This window comes from Aptenodytes forsteri, unplaced genomic scaffold, assembly GCF_000699145.1.
Source record: "Aptenodytes forsteri isolate BGI_AS27 unplaced genomic scaffold, ASM69914v1 Scaffold256, whole genome shotgun sequence".
NCBI lineage: Eukaryota > Metazoa > Chordata > Aves > Sphenisciformes > Spheniscidae > Aptenodytes > Aptenodytes forsteri.
The window spans coordinates 2,588,250-2,605,048 of record NW_008795021.1 but is presented as its reverse complement, the minus strand read 5'-3'; the positions used below and the strand labels follow the sequence as shown (position 1 = coordinate 2,605,048).

Here is a 16,799-nt window from a genome sequence, read left to right as displayed (position 1 = left end):
ATATAAATGTTATAGGGAGCATTTCAAAAGTCTTTGCATTTTCTTCATTTATAAATAAAGCTACTTCTTGGTGGTCAGTATTGACATCCTGTGTTTCAGGGAAACTCTGTATGATATACCATAAGGTATCATTTTTATAGTAAAGTACTTCTTTACACTCTATACAAATTCTGTTGTGTCAGGAGGGTTGAATACACACCTAAATACATACATCTATGAATCTATGTCTGTTTTACAAATCACAGTAATTGCTGTAAAAAGATTGAATGTCTGTATTCCTCAAGAGTGGATTTTTTATTTGCTGTTTGCATATTCAGGAGGCATAGAAGAATCCAATAAAGTAATTTTATTACTCTTCAAGGCTCTCATTATGGAACACATGAGAGTTAATGAAGGAGCAAGAGACTGGTAGTGGTTTTCATCTCGAGAAACAGAGTGATATTTTAACACTTAATCTTAGATGAGGTTTTTACTCTCAGTCTTTAACCTTTAGCTCTCAATTGTAAATTATCATATCCATGCTAATAAGGCTTCTTCTAGGACTGACATTGCATCTCAAGCATTCCATTTTGTCATTGTCAAGTTCAGAACTAAAAAAATGGTCGTTTCCTTGTCTCTACTAGATGATGTTGTCTTAGTTACTGCTCTGGTCGGCAGTTTGAGAATCATAAAAAGTCAACTTGTGAGAAAATAAGGCAGTTTTAAAAGGTCCTTATTAGTAGACACACTTTATTAATTAAAAAAAAAAATCTCATAGAAGTAATTCTTATAGAGAAGACCAAAAGAGTGGTCCCTATTCCATTACAGAAATGGGGTTGGTACTACTGATCAGGAACAGAGAAAAAAATCTTAAATGTAGAGGAAAAAGTCCAATTTAAGGACTAAAACCTCAAAACAGCATAATTATGCATGCTAGCAAAAAAAAAAAAAGTCTTCTTGGTGATTATGTTCTAAAGGGGATAGCAGCTTTGCCTAGTTTTGGAGTGGGGAGGGAGGTAGTTATTTTCACTTGGAACAGTTCTAACTAAATAATATTTTTAGCAACTCCAGTACATGCAGACTTTTTAAAGTGGTTACATTTAAGTTTGTAGGCTTCTGTAATTTTTAGGCAATGTGATTTTTATTTTAATCCCAGTGATATTGAAGGAAGACATGGCTGTATTTCTTTCCTTTGCGACCCTGTCAGCAGTATTTCCTAGAGTGCAAGACACACTGGGATGTTATTGCAACTAAAGGTCTTGAGATGCTTGAGTATTGAAAGTTAGTCTGGTATAGGTGTGTCCATGCGTGTTTTCAAAAAGTCACAAATTAGTAGTCATTACCCTAACTTATGCTACTTAAGAAGCATTTTTTATTTCTTTGTTTTAACTGATAATTTTATAAAAGGACCTAATAATGTGAAGATGTTTTGGCTCAGTGACTAAAGCAGTGAAATTCTAAGCCATGGTAAGGACAATGCTGTGTTCTCAATATGTCATCCTGTGCCGAGCTGTAAGAGATTTGCATCAGTGGTTTTTTTATTTGCATCATGTTTGAGTGGAACTGTGCATATCATTAAGAGGGGTGGGGATTCTGCTTTGACTTTGTTTTTCAACTGTTTCTATAACAACTTTGTTATGTAGTTGTATGGTTTTTAAATTATACTTTCGTATAAAGCATGTTTCTGCGATCTTTACTCAGTCCGTCCTCTGTCATTGCAACTATCAAACATCACAGGAATTCTTGCTTGAATAGGATTTGAGGGTGGGTCTCTACACTTTCATATAATGGTTAATCATTGTATCGATCAAGGAAATGAATACAATCTGAAGATCTGTAGCATTTTTCTACACTCCTTTTTAGCTGCAGTAGATAATATTAGGGATAATATTAGGAAATCTAGCAAGTGAATAAGAGAAAACGTATTATGTACTATTGAAATTTATGAACCAGCAAGATGAATGTGCAATGATTGTAGTATAGAAACGATCTTTAAGAGCTAATTCATGCAAAACAGGTCTTTCTCCCTGTATCTGCTTCCATTTGGCTCTTCACAGCATGGTTTCATGTTTCACAAGTCCTGTAATGAGAGTAAGGTTTGTGATTATCAGCAGCCTGTTTACATGTAAAGAGCATCTGTAAACATAACTGAACTAGTGTGGTTGTATGTGTTTCCAGTGGCATCTGTCTACGGCAATAGGCCTTATGCAGTGACCTTTAGAACAGCAAAACTGCGACCAGCATTGAGTATTCCTGTATCTTAGCTCATGTTAGAAAAAGCTGCATAAGCTTTGTACATAGCTTGTATGCAGGGTGAGGTGCATGCGTGCGTGTGTGCTGCTGTTTCATGAGGGAAAACTACGCTGAAGACTACTGGTACTGAATGGGGATTACTTGTATAAAATTCATGTGTATAATATCTGTACAAGTCTTTAATGGTAGTCACATCATAGAGCAATGAAGTTTTGTGATGTCCAATGTTTCCTTTTAACAAATAAGAATCAGAATTTCGTACAGAAAATCAGTATGTTGTCAAATAATACATTTGAGTCGCAAATATCTTTTTATATTTAACCAACTTAAGATCCTAAAAAAAAATGAATAGCTAATTAAAACTGTTCTGTGTATATGTACTTGATCATTGAAATGTCATTGCAGTGAGAGTATGGCTTGAGTAATGGTAAAAGATCAAACCCTTTCAGTTAAAACCTTTTTTCAGATCCATCAGTATAAAACTTGAGTGGCAAAAGAAAACAAATAAGTAGTTTCAAGTTTAGATTTTTGTCTTTTAGCGTTGTTTGTTTTGTCTTCATATTTCTGGTTTTATTTTGAAATTATTAGGTGGCACTGCATATTTTGAGGCAGCTTGTGGAATCTTTACTCACGCTGGAGAGTATTTTTTCTCAGCATTGCTAACTCTTGCAAATGAGTTTAAGCCTCATAATCTTTTATGTTTTCCTTAAAGACCGATTTTCAATAGTCCAGTGGTTATTGAGTAGTAAAGATTTCAGTTAATAGAAAATAAATTTGTACACTTATTATGCTGAAAAGGCTTCAGAATCTAAAACAGGGCTATGTGGTTCAGGAGTGAGAGTGACACTTAAAGCAATTTTAAGATTTTTATGTCATTCATAAATTTGGATACGGCAATACGGCTCGAGCAGAATACTTAAAGAGTCCACAATCTGGATCTCAGTAACTTCATTGTTCCTGTTAATTTTAAAGAAAAAGTCTTTATTATTTGTCATGGTTTATCATTTTAATTTTCTACATTACTTTTACATATGCTGGAGTACTGCCTACTGTACATGCCATTGTCACATGTAACACATTTCTTTATCTAACTTTAAATTTGCTGATTTCTTTTTCTGTTTCCATCATTCCGTGCATTTAATTCATTGAAGAGCAAGAGACTTTTAACTCTTCCACAAAAGGTAAATATTTATGTAATTTTTTACAAATGTTTGGCAACTGTTAATACTGGCTTTTCCCTCAATATATTCCATGTCAGTATATAGTATTTTAGTTAACAGTGTTTAACAGGCGAGAAGGTTGTTTCTCAAATATCTATATGCTATCTGATGCCCCTCTTTAGAATCTGAAAATGGTTTCTCTTGTGATTTCTAATTTTCCGATTGAAATTCAATATACTGGATTTAACAGGAGTAGTCATGGTATTTTACAGGGCTCAGAAGCTGCTCGATTGACTTAAAGTTCACTCAAAGACTATGATTTTACGTAAGCTCTTCTTGAGCTTTGCACAACATCTGCTTCTAATGATGGAGCCATGGCTCTTGGCATCTGTGAAGGATGTTTCATAGGTCTAGGCGTAGGAATAATTGAAGGGGATGATGGCCAGAAACTATCCTTCGTATGCAGAGAGATTCTGAAGAATGAGCTGTGTTTTATTTGCATGACAAGCTCTTGACACTCAGAAAGTTAGTCATATTGCAGGGCAGGTTTCTGGAGGCAGACATACAGCGCTGACCTCCTATGAATTTGAACTCCTATGAATTCTCCATGTCTGTCCTGATACCAGTGAATCAGTGAGCTCAAACAACAGGTGTCTAAGGCTGTCCCACAAAGTGAAAAGTGTAGTCTGTCATGTCCTTATCGAGGCAAAGTTGCAGAGAAGTCCTTTTTTTTTTTTTTTCTTTTTGTTGAAAGTAGGAGTTATCTCAAAATCAGAATGAAGCTTGGAGAGAAAAAATGAAAAAATCCTTTTTAATGTTAACAGCAAAATACAATGCTGCATAAACATCAATAGCACAGATTAACCTTTTCTGACCTTTAGTCCTGAGTCCTGGAGATCTTGGGAAATTCTAGTCTGAATACAGACTTTGATGGGTCAAAGCCAAATTGTGAGTTGAACTTGAATCAGAATGTCTTTCTGAAGGCGTGAATCCCACTGATGCATTCATACTTGCTTAGGTAAAAATACAGCAGCTGTTCCACTAGCTACGAACTCCAACACCCACGCCAATACTCAGGAGTATGTTTCATGATAATGTTAAAAAAAAAAAAAAGGTGAAAAAGAAATAGTATTTAATTTAGGTAAATAGTATTTAATTTAGGTATTAGCAATTACAGGTTATTTTGCAGTGTTAAGAATGTGCTATGAAATGTCTTAAGAAAGTGCTAAGAATGGTTGATCTTACAAATTATTTTGGTGATTTTTGCTTTCTTCAGTATTTATATTTCTCTCAAACAGAACAATACAAATCAGTCATGCCAGTTTGTTGTTTATGCCTCTTTCAAGTTCACAAACCTTGCCCTGTGATTTGGACTGCCGTGGATGTTTCTTTTTTTAAAACAATTGACTTTATGCAGACAAACTAGACCATGCCTGTAACAGGTTTGTAAAAGAGCTTGTTTCCACAAGATTTGGATGGATCTGACCCAAGATTTGGGAGTGTGTAGAAGGTGGTGGGATCTCTATGTGCACAGATTCCCCTGGCTCAAGGGAGCTGAATGCAGATGCAGCCTGGAGGCAGAGAAAAGAATTGGGCAAAAGAAGAGGAGCGGGAAGAAGTGGAGTGCTGGCAGTTCTGGGGGACCATAAATAACTTAAGTTGAGCTGACTTACACTAGTAGCCCGCTGTCACCTCTGACTTTCCCCAGTGCAGAATAAGAGATAAAAAGAATAGATAGTAGGTGAATGGGAGATGGGGATGGGGGGGGGTTTACAGTATATTATGTAACAAGAGACATAGGTATGAAGGAAAGCATATACTACAGATATGAACAACACCGACCAGATAAATCTACAACAAAGAAATTAAGCATCTGTTCCACTTAATCAATGGGAAGGGTTGTGATAAGGTCTTCAGCAGGTTACTAAAATGCTGACTCAGATTGCTGCCAAAACCAGTGGTTTACCTTTTTCAAATTTTTAGAAATACATGTTTGCTTTCTTGTTGTTTTCTTTTAAATAGAAGCTTCTATTTGGATCATCCTTGAAACGCTTTGAGGAAGAACTGAGTGTTGCATCAGCCAGTTCAGATTCTTATATTGGCTTATCTTCCTTCTGGAGTGAGTTATTAAACTCAAGGTGGTCACCATGCTTCTGTGTGTACTGGGGGATCCAAGCTCATTTCCCAGCTTGACAGGCTGAGTATGTGCTTTGGTCATGCCTCAATTCTGATTTGGGAGGAGGCCCAGAGCGGTATCGGCTCCCATGGAAAGGAAACCCATGCACACAAGCTTAAAGGAGCCACAGCACGTTCTAGTCAGGTACAGGGACCAGGGTTGCAGAGCAGGCTTCAGAGATCATCTCCCTCACTATCTGCATGTTGCTGATAAGTACCTTTTGAAGTCGTATATGCAGAGAAGTGGAAACAACTTCTTTATCTTAGCAACAAATTGATTTGTCAGTGTTACTGACCTTATATTTCAAAACATTCATCTGCTCATGATTTCAAAATTTTGTGTGTTTTTTAAATTTCGAAGTAGAGTTTGCTGTGGATTTTTAAAGTCATGAAACCTACCACAGGGATACTTTGCGTGTGCATATTGCAAAACTAATCCCGAAGGCTGAACAGAAATAACCTGGAGACTCTGTATTATTTCTGAAATGCTTCATCCTGGTCCAACACCAATGTGAGTTCTCTCCCCTGCGCAGCACAGCCAGCTCTCCAGTGAATGCTCCCCTGCCCTCTCATTTCCCTTGCCCACTGCACTGGTGGATTCTCCCATCCAAATCTCATCGCTGCTTTATTCCCCTGCCTTTGTGCTGGACATTGGTTCTGCGTAGTTTCTTCTCCAGCTTCCACCTCTCACTTCCTCAATCCAGAAACTGTTTTTTTCCCCTGATTCCTATCCAGAGAGCATCTAAGCGACACAGAGAGATGAAGCTTCTGGCTTTTGCAGCGTAGAAAGGCTAAGTGTACATACCTCTAGACTGCATTGTAGCTGTAGCTGTTTGTCATTGTTCAACTTTTCTTCTTAGTATGAAGACTTAGACTGAAGAATAGGTCAGATCTCTGTTGGCTTCTGGGATAAGTGCAGTTCCCTGTTGCCCTGCCAGAACCTGCTGTTTGTGCCCCAGAAACACTGTTACTGTAAAATAGTTTTTACGAAATAAATTTTCATTTCAACTTATTTTTCAGAAGCTTCCTTGTGTAAGCAAATGTTTTAATCATTTTAGACTTTCAGACTTTTTCCCTTAAAGTTTGCATCATAAATGATGTGTGATATCTGCTGGTAAGGGTTACAAGCCATCTGAAATTTTTATGCTGATTTCTTCTTGTTCTGTAGCTTACTCCAGCAATTAATAGTGCAGGTAAGACTTCAAGGATTTCCAAATTGTACTGTTTGCCTACACCTCCTTTCTGTCTTCACCATCTTGAACAGAAATATAAACAGCCTAAAGAGCAAATTCTGTGTTTGTTGCAGACATCACAGAAAATGGTATAGTCAGTCCTAAGGCATCCATAGGTTTTCTGTAGTCTAGAAAAGACCAACTGTGATCAGTTTTGATCACAGACCAGGTAACGGCACCAGTTGTTCTTGGCATTAAGCCCATACCTGGGTTTGAGCAAGAATGTCCTTTTAGAAAGGTATTTTCACTTAATGACTGCAAGTGATGGAAAATTGTTCCTGTGTTTAACCACCTGACTTTAAACATACGTCTTAGTACTTACATATTTATCTGACGTTATCGAACTTCTTCATAGCTACTCAGCATTATTACACCTGTGTCTGCTAACTTGAAGAGCCTTCTACTGTTAGAAAACTTCCCACAATCAAGCCATATTTGCCTTCTTTTTAATCATTTCTTAAATCTGTTTCTGCAAGACCATGTCCTGGACTGTGTATAATTCTCATGACTTCTCCCTAAATCTTTTTTACCAACAGTATGCTTTGAATGATAGTCTTCCTTTAGATAAATTGAATATCTTCCAGTTTCCATGTTTTTCTTTTAATGTCCTAAAACTCCTTATTTCTTCATGGCATTTAAGCATTTGTTGTTCCTTTTGTAAGCATAAAGGCTTATTTTCATGTACCTTGCCAAAATTTCCTTTCTCCTTTCTTGCTTTATTATTTGCTAGATAGCAACAAGTCTCCACTTCAGAGAGTGACATTTTTCTGGAGATACATGTGTAGCATGTACAGCAGTTCAGTTTTGGGTGGAAGCTGTTTTTTCTTCGAATTTGGTGATGGTCAAGAATCCAAGATGGTCACATTACTACACAGGAGGTAGTTTCAGTGCTAAAACAACTCTAATCCTTTTTTCCAAATGTATGAGTGGGTTCTTTTTAGATGTTATTTATTGTCAAGTTTCAAAGCTTTCCAAAGTCTACAGAATGTAGAGTCTCTTTGATGATTGTTATAATGTGAAAGAGGTGGATATCTAAATAGGTAAGCTCAGGAACTAAAAACTAGTGCTAGAAAGGCAGCTACAGCATTTTCGCTGTTCCTTGCTAGTTCAGTATTGCTGCATGTGGTACAATCCTTATTTAAATGAGCCCACATATGTTTCATGCATTATGCTATGAGCTTAATAGATAGATGTTTATAGCATCATGCCATTTAAGAAATTTTGCAAATAACATATAGTTTAGCACCTCTTTAAAACCTTAAATAAGGGACTTAAAACCTCAAAATTACTTCATTTTCTTTTGCACTGGTCACTACTGTCAGTGCAGCTTTTGTAGCTCTCAGTGTTTTTCATAGGATTGGTCTGTTGTTGATACCAATGCAGGTTGAATTTATTTTAAAGTCAGATTTCATGTATTGCTAGATTCACAGTCTGGATTCTAGCCAGGTCTAACCTCTCTATCAGTTAAACAGCAGACAGGGGTCGAAATGTGCCCATACTAGTTCTCTGAGGATAGAAATAAAGATGAGGATTATCAACTAGTTAATGCAATCAGATATAACTCTATAAACCTTACCATAGTGCTGACATATTAAAATGAGTATAAAAATTCTTAGTAAAGAGATAATTTCTTAGAAGAATTAAGAAATGGCCATCTCCTTTAAGAAAAAACAACTGTTGGCCTGTCATAATTTTCTCTGAGGGTAGGTTTCAGGCTGAAAATGAGAGAGCTGTAGCTGTTTTCTTTAGTTTATTCCCTAACTCCTTTAAGTAACATATTACGGATTTGCATATTTTAGACAATCGAAGGAGAGCATGTATTATATAGGCTGTCAATAAAGTAAGAAAATCACATTCCTTATGATGGAAACATTTTCCAAAAAGTGCCTTTAAATTAATCAAAACTTCTTTTATCACAAGAAATACAAGCAAGTTTTTTAATGACTTTATGAATAAAAAACCCTATTCCATTATGTGCATATGTTCTTTTACTAATACCATGATCACCTCTACAAAGATTGGAAATCCAGATGTTTAGTTGTACTTCCAGCATATAGCATATTTAGAATCCTGTAAGATCTGTTATGAATTACAGTACAGGGTGCACAGTCTTCACAAGGATGTTTCTTGAATGACATGTGAGGAGGAGACCCAGGAGGAGCTGATGGACCTGCTAGCCTATGGGATAGGAGACGGTCTTAATCTTTGTAAACTATGTCTTCTTCCTTTGAATATCATTCACAGTGGAAGCCAGATGGGACTTAGCAGTGAACTGAGTAATAAACTGAGCAAGAGCTAAAGGAACTTTTGTTTGATGGAAGACCACACTGGGCAGTTAATTCTTGGTAGCTTGGTATGGTGGGTTGACCCAAGCCAACAACTAAGCACCCGCCATCCATGCACTCACGCTACCCTCCACAGTGAGATGGGGGAGAGAATTGGAAAAGCAGAAGTGAGTAAATCTTGTGGGCCAGGATAAAAACAGTTTAATAAGTGAAGAGAAAAAATGAAAAAACCCCAACCAACCAACAAACTCACTACCAAGTGATACAAAAGCAATCACTCACCACCTCCCACCAGCAGGCCAATGCTCAGCCAGTCTCTGAGCAACAGCTACCTTAGAAAGACTACCCCCAATTCTATTGCTGAGGATGATGCTATATGGTATGGACCATCCCTTTGGTCATTTGGGGTCAGCTGTCCCAGCTGTTTCCTCTCCGAGTCTCCAGCCTATTTGCTGGGGGGCAGGCAGCATGAGAAACAGAGAAGGTCTTGGTGCTGTGCAGGCACTGTTCAGCAATTGCTAAAACATCAGTGTGTTATCAACACTGTTTTAGTCACAAGTCCAAAACTCAGCACCATACGGGCTGCTGTGAAGAAAATTACCTCCATCCCAGCCAGACCCAGTACACTTGGGATTACAGGAGTCAGACCAGATAATAAATATGGTAATGGAGTTGAAGTATAACATTTTGATTCCATTCGTATGTCTGTCTTTTCTCTCCTGCATGGCTTGATTGTTTATGTACATCATTGTTGTACAACCTTCACATGGTTTACGTAAGAAAACCCATTGTAGTAAAAGCTTTAGCTCTAAACTTGCACTCCTTATCTAAGCAGTCTGCTTACTGAGTTCTCTTCTTTCAATTACTTCTTATACTGATTGAACTCACATCTGAATCAGCAGCTCTTGAAGAGATGAGAGTGATCGCTCTTTCAAGTGTGACTTGTGACACCAAAGAGAGTAACACATTGGCACAACTGATATTGATGGTAGTTCTACCACTAATTTTAGATGTTTGTGGTAAATCTCCATATTTTGAATTCTAGGGCCTCTGTAGAATTTAGAGGTCTTGGGATTACAGTGCTTCGATATGTAAATTGCTGTGTAGTCCTACCTCTCAAGAGCTCCAGGAAAGGCACTCTGTAAATACTGATGCCCTAAAAGAAGGTAGAACCATATTTTTCTGAGAGACAGGTTAAGTTCTTGAAGTATTGTTTATGTCAAATTTTCGTTACCTGTGGTAACCAACTGTGTTCCGAGAAAGTAATGTGATCGTATGGTGGTGTTACCTATGGTTGTTACAGCTTCTGCTAATGTGCTTTTGCTCCTGTGTTAGATTTTTTTCTGCTTCTTGTGATTAACATGTAAAGAGTATATCAGGCTACTTATCAGGCAGATAAAATTTGCCATCACAGAATTGAGCTAGATACAACATATGTTCAGATGTGCATGGTAAACAAACCTGAAAGGAACACAGTTGTGTTTTCTAGAGCAGACTTACATTTCGCACAGTTGCTTGCTTAGAAATACATTACCAGCTAATTGGTGAGCTAAATAGATTTTACTCCATGCACAAAACTAAATTTCTCCACTAGAGAATTTAGCTTTACTTCACAGTCCTCATTAATTGTTCTCATGTTATTTTATATAATGATATCTAATGATGCAAAACAGAACATAAGCATGGGGTTAAGGTTAAGGATTTAAACATAACAAAAATCAAGCATTACTGAGTTAGGGTTGAATGTTTACCCAGCTTTGACTGCAGTAGTTTTCACGTGTAGTCACTGAAATAGCATCTCGTTACATAATAGAATATTCTTTCTCAGGTGTCGTAATACAGAGTAACATTCTTTCATGTAAATTATTTAGTATAACCTACAGTTGACAGGGTGAAACACCTAAAAGTCACACAGTGAAAGGGTTATTTTTTAGAGTAACTGTGATCTGTGCACCATACACATATAGGGCTAAATTTTTAAAGGGGTCTCAAATTTCCCTCTGATTTTATATCCTCAGTCTATTTCATGCATGTATGATAGGATTAAGATATCTGAGTTTTTGACTTCAGTCACTAATTGATATATCTTAATCCTTTCATATCTGTCCGTAAAATAAGAGGCCATCTTTAAAAATTTCACCTAAAGTGCTCAATTTTGCCTTCAGATACCTCCATGCAACTTCCATTGAAGTAATTGGAGCTGTGCCTGCATATCTGATGGTGGAACTGGACTCATTGCAATTAAGGTACACATTTACCGACATAATTAGTCATCTGGAATAATCGCTGGGCCCAGTGTGACATTCTGCATGTGCAGAATTTCCTAGATTGGACCCTCTGCGTGTGGGAGATTGAAGATTACGATGATAACTTTATTCCTTGCCTTAAATTTGTAGCTATAGCAGAACTTTAATGTCATTTGCTGTATTTAATTTTCCTGTTTTAAATAAGAAATGTGGAAGGAGGACATGAAAACAACATATTTTTCACAGTGATGTCTTTGTATATTTCTTCATACCCAACCAGCGCACAGACATTCCATGATTTCCACGAACACGTTACGGATGCACAATCGCAATTTGTGCAACAGCACAAGTTTAAAGTATCCAACCCTGAGTGTACCGCTTTCTTTTTGTATCTTTGTGCTTGCAAAGCACAAACAAAAAGTAGATGTGTAAGGAATCCCACAGTTAACTAGCAGCATAAAACCCAGATATGATAACATTGGTATCTCTTAATTCACAATACAGATCTGTAAACAACTTCTTAGCATACTTATTTTCCCCTAATTTAAAATTCTCCGTGTTTTGTGATTGATTTCATGCAGCTTTTAAATTGGTGTCTCTCTCCTGTCACTGATCTGAGGAGGGGCTGTTTACAAAAATCTTGACTTTTAAAACTAATGGTTTTGGAAGAGTCATATAAATCCATGGCTGACCCAAAAGCAGAAGATTTTGCAGAGGTTTTCCCAAATAGAATGCCAGTCTTGAATTTGTGACCACACAAAAAATTCCAGCTAAAAGAAGTTGTTCTGGGATATAACCTGTATGTTATAACCTGTTAAAACACAGTGAACATAGTGAGTACTCCTGTGATTTAGAATAGTGATTGATGAATATTTGGGTCTAGTTCTAGAACTGTTAAAAAGTGCCAGTTTTCAACGTATTGGTTTTATTGGTATTCCTTTGCATTTATAGTGCTACCAAGTTTAAGAATGGCAGATTATATAGTTCCCTCTGAAAATTATCTGTTACCACAAAGGTTAACTTATTTTAAGGAAGCCTTAGCCCAGGGGCTTTCACACCACTCTTTCCGTTAGTGCAAGGTCATCTTCCTCTGGCAAGCACAGCCAATATTAATTGCCATAACTTGTTCAAATTGAAGAAGATGCTCTTTATAGCACCACAACTTCTTGAAGGTTTAAGATTAGATTTCTTTTTTTAAAAAAACATTTTCATAGGGAAATTGAAAACACAAGAACAAATAATTTCTTTGAAATAGAAGTGAACATTAGAGAGCAAAGTAGTGCTTTTAAAGGATTTTTTGTTAAAAAAAATTACTAGCAAATTACTGTATTTTTTACTATGACTGATTGAATAGAGAAATTATTCCTCAAATAATCTTTAGCTATGGTAAGCAGTTATGTTTTAAGATAGTAGTAGGAGTTAATTACTTAAAAAATAAATTTTAATAACCTGTTTAATGCATTAATTCTTAGAATGTTACTGTAATATTTTCTACATTTAAGCAAATACATGGTTAGATGATCATGGATTTATGTCCCCTGCATCCAGAATACTTAACAGGTTTATAATTCAGCCTATCACCTAAATTCTTTCACTCTTTTCATATCTGTTGAACCAGCCTGGTTATATATAGGAAATTGGGATGTCTGCCCATTTTCAGGTAAAGACTCTCGCAATGGAAGTGGTTGATTTCTTGACATTAGTGTTCCTTTGTTCTGTGTTTACACCCTGCTTGTTCTACATGTTTGTACATTTCTTTGTTTCGTTGAGATGGAAATAAGTTAAAATTCTTGCTAAACCGTTTGTTTTTCCAAAAGGTTTTCGCTATTTTTAATTGATTTTCATTGTGTGTTTTTGCAGCAAGCTTAGTAGTGGAGGAGCGAACGAGACAGATGAAAATGAAAGTGCACCGTTATAATCAGACATCAGGGTCTGGTTCTAGCCAAGAACATGAGCGTGAGCAATATACCAAGGTAAAGTCAGTAGTATTGAACTGATACTTTGGCTTGAAAATTGAAGGCATAAACCTGTTTATTTAAAATACTATATAACCCGCAAGCACACTGTGTTATAAAGCCTGACAGAAATGTCTTTGAGTAATAGCTTTTTAACATCATTTTTACCCCCATCTGATGTGCATTAGACTTAGTCTTTGATGTCACCTAAAATGAATCTGCAAAAAGCAGAACACATCAAAACTAATTCAGGGAAGAAAGATCCTTCAACAGCTGTTAAACAAAGTCCTGTCACCTCTGGCTTAGGAAGTCCCTGGCCTGTAAATCCCTGGAGGCTGGAAAAGTGGGCCATGGAAGTATCATTGTACGTTGGCCCTACTCCCTTGTTCTTCTCTAGGCCTTTGCTGTTGTCTGACATGTAGAGAGCTAGGCAGAATTAGATCCAATCCCATGCAGCTGTTCTCACATTTGTATAATTTTTTTGCATCCTAATAATGTCACAGATAAAGTATTTCCTTTCTTGAAATACATACTGATTACTTTGATCTCCTTTTTTAATAAAAGGGTAAAGATTTCCTCTGATAGTTATGTACATGAAGTTACATTAATGAAGTTAAAGAGGGACCTTTTTTTTTTCTTGATAATGCTAAAATGATATCCCACAACCTTGTAAGTTTAAAACTGTATAGGCTTCTGAGCAAACTGCTGAAAATGTCTCACACATCTGCACCGCCTCTTACAAATCAAGCTGTGAGGGGCTGGAGCTGAACTTTCTGCTAAAGATGTTTTGCCTTGTGACACCTAACGGAGGGGGAACGTTTGCAGAAGTCATGAGGGGAAAAGTTTAGTTAGATTCTGTGTTTCCTTTCAGAGGTACGGCACTGTGTTGGTGTAGGCAAAGTAAAGGGCAGGGACAAAACCAGCGGTAACTCAGTTGTGTGGGAAGCGTTCCTGCAATTCTCGTCTTCCGGTGCCATTGAGAGTTACGTGCTTTCAACCAGTGACCACAGGATGGCAGTATGAATGTAAAAGTCCACCGTAAAAAATTCAAAGACACACAGCAACTGTGTGCGTTAAAAATAAGGTCTCAGAATAACAGTAGTTGGAAGAAAATCAGAGCTTTTATTAATTTAGACTTTCATGCTTCAAGAGCCACATTTCAAAGACTTTCTTCACATCGGTAAGAACTAAATGCTTGTGTTTTTACTTCTACGTTTTAAGAGAGATGCACTTTCCATTTGTGAACCAGTGCCATACAGAAAACAACAAACATTGTCAAGCTCTCAACAGCTGCGGACATCAGAACGCTCCTGGCATTTATTGCGGTAGCGCAGGCACCGGGCATTCTGCCCCTGCCCCTCCAGGGTCACTTCCCTGTGTTTTGCAGAACTGCTGCATGCTCCCGAAGGCACAGGTTAAAATAACGGATAACCAAGGTACTCAGCAGAAACAAAATCCGAAATTTACTTAGGAATGGGTAAATAGGCAATTGGGCGTCTAACTTGTAGTATCTAACAGATTTGAAAGATTTGTTCAAGCTCTTGTAACTCTTAACTGTAAAGTTAAATATGAAGACAACTTTAATAAGGATGTTTCTTTTTTGAGACCACCCCACTGTGAACATAGAACTTAAATGAAATAGTTCTTAAAGGGAAGAGAAATAAGAGAAACAGGGCTTTAGGTCCTCAATTGCCAAATTGTGGGATATCAGTGCTATTAAAAAAAAACCCACAATTGGGATGGAAATTTCCAGTGAGATCATCTGTCAGAAGCCAGAATTTGTATAATAATTAGAACCCCTCATTTGATATTGGGTTTGCCGTTACCTTCACAAGAGGTCAACTCAGGACAAGAGGGTGAGATGCAGTGTGTCTCTGTGGTACTTCCCAACCAGTTAATGTGGTAATGTGGTAAAAAAATAGTAAAAATGCATTTGATAAAGTTTGCAGGAGTAATGTGCGATCTGGCCAGGATGACCAAACATATACCTTTGTACATAGTCAAAGGCCAGTTTTCTGATTTCAATTAACTGTGCTTACAGATTGATTCAAATGTTCGTATTTTTTTCATTATGAAACATATTTTTTATCCTGACTCTCTTTAATAGTTATCATAAGCATTATTTTTGATCCTCAATATATTTTTCTTATTGTGCTAATGTAAATCCCACGTATGGTGAAATAGTTGTTGGAAAACATCAATCTGCACTGTTACCAATTTCCCCTATCCTCTAGTACCTAAAGTTTTCTAGTATCATCTTTAGTTTTTAACTATATGTGGAAATGAAATCAAAATTGAAATCACAGCATGATGAGTGCTGGATGGAAAGAACTCTGTTGAAGTATTGTTTATTCAGAATTTTTTAAAAAGGTAAACTTTAAGGAAGCAAATTCTCTGTCCATTGTTACAAGAAAAATATTTTTGGGGTACCTGGTGTTCTGAAAGACATCGGCTCCTTTCCATGCTAAAACAGTAGTAAGGAGAATTAATGACTTATACTGAACTTTAAATCAAAAAACCTTTAACTTTTCATGTATTTTCTACATGATAATGGTGTAGTCCTAGATAGGATGGTCCAACCTATAATAAATTTTTAAGTGCTGAGAACAAATTTAATTAGCACATTCTAACACTCTGTACTATATTCAGTGATGTAGCTGTTTGCTTCATATCACTATGGTGATAGTCATCACTTTAAAAATGTTACTAAAGCAAACCTTGTGCTACTGTCTTTTGTTACCCTCAGAAGATGGTGAAAGAGTCAAGAAAATAAACCAGACAGATGAAGATTTAGACAGCTCTAATGAAAATATAGTAAGTCATATGGGGTGGTGCAGTAAAGCTGATGACTGAGACTTACAAGGACTTCAGGCTATTCCTAATTTCTGCTGCCAAAACCTGTGAAAAGTCTTTGAAAGCTGCAGGAGCAAGACTTACTTTAAATAAAAAAGAAAAGATGTTCAGTGCTCTAATAGGCATTTTGGAATAGTGAGAAAGAAATATTAAATAGCTATTAAAGAAATGGCAGTTGCAAGCAGAGTTTGTCCCTCTTTAAGAGAAATGCTTCTTTCTTTCCCAAGTAGCAGTGTTTGCCCACTGCTTCAGAAAATAAGTATATATATTTATTAGAGAAATTATGCTGTGCTGCACATTGAGAAAATATTCCCTTCTGCTTTTCAGAGCAATCAGCTCACGTGGATTTGATTCTTCCACTACTTTAGCATTTGCAAATATGCTTGGTTTATTACACATAAAATTCTCTAAACCTTTGTCGTGGTTTAACCTCAGCCAGCAACTGAGCACCACACAGCTGCTTGCTCACTCCCCCCCCACAGTGGGATGGGGGAGAGGATCGGAAGGGTAAAAGTGAGAAAACCCGTGGGTTGAGATAAGAACAGCTTAATAATTGAAATAAAATAGTAGTAGTAATAATAATAAAAGAATATACAAAGCAAGTGATGCACAATGCAATTGCTCACCACCTGCTGACCGATGCCCAGCCAGTCCCTGAGCA

General features: G+C 36.9%; 1 protein-coding gene across 4 annotated transcripts in view; it reads left to right on the top strand.

Moving 5' to 3' along the window:
• RIMS1 (regulating synaptic membrane exocytosis 1) overlaps positions 1-16,799 on the top strand; it is a 207,631-nt gene that overhangs the window by 105,839 nt on the left and 84,993 nt on the right. For 2 of the 4 annotated variants that reach the window (XM_019471125.1, XM_019471126.1), the window contains one exon: positions 13,191-13,303. The exons of the other annotated variants lie outside the window; for them this stretch is intronic. In XM_019471125.1, the coding sequence (XP_019326670.1) occupies positions 13,191-13,303 (113 nt within the window). The remainder of the gene's footprint in view (positions 1-13,190; positions 13,304-16,799) is intronic. 4 annotated transcript variants of the gene reach the window in all.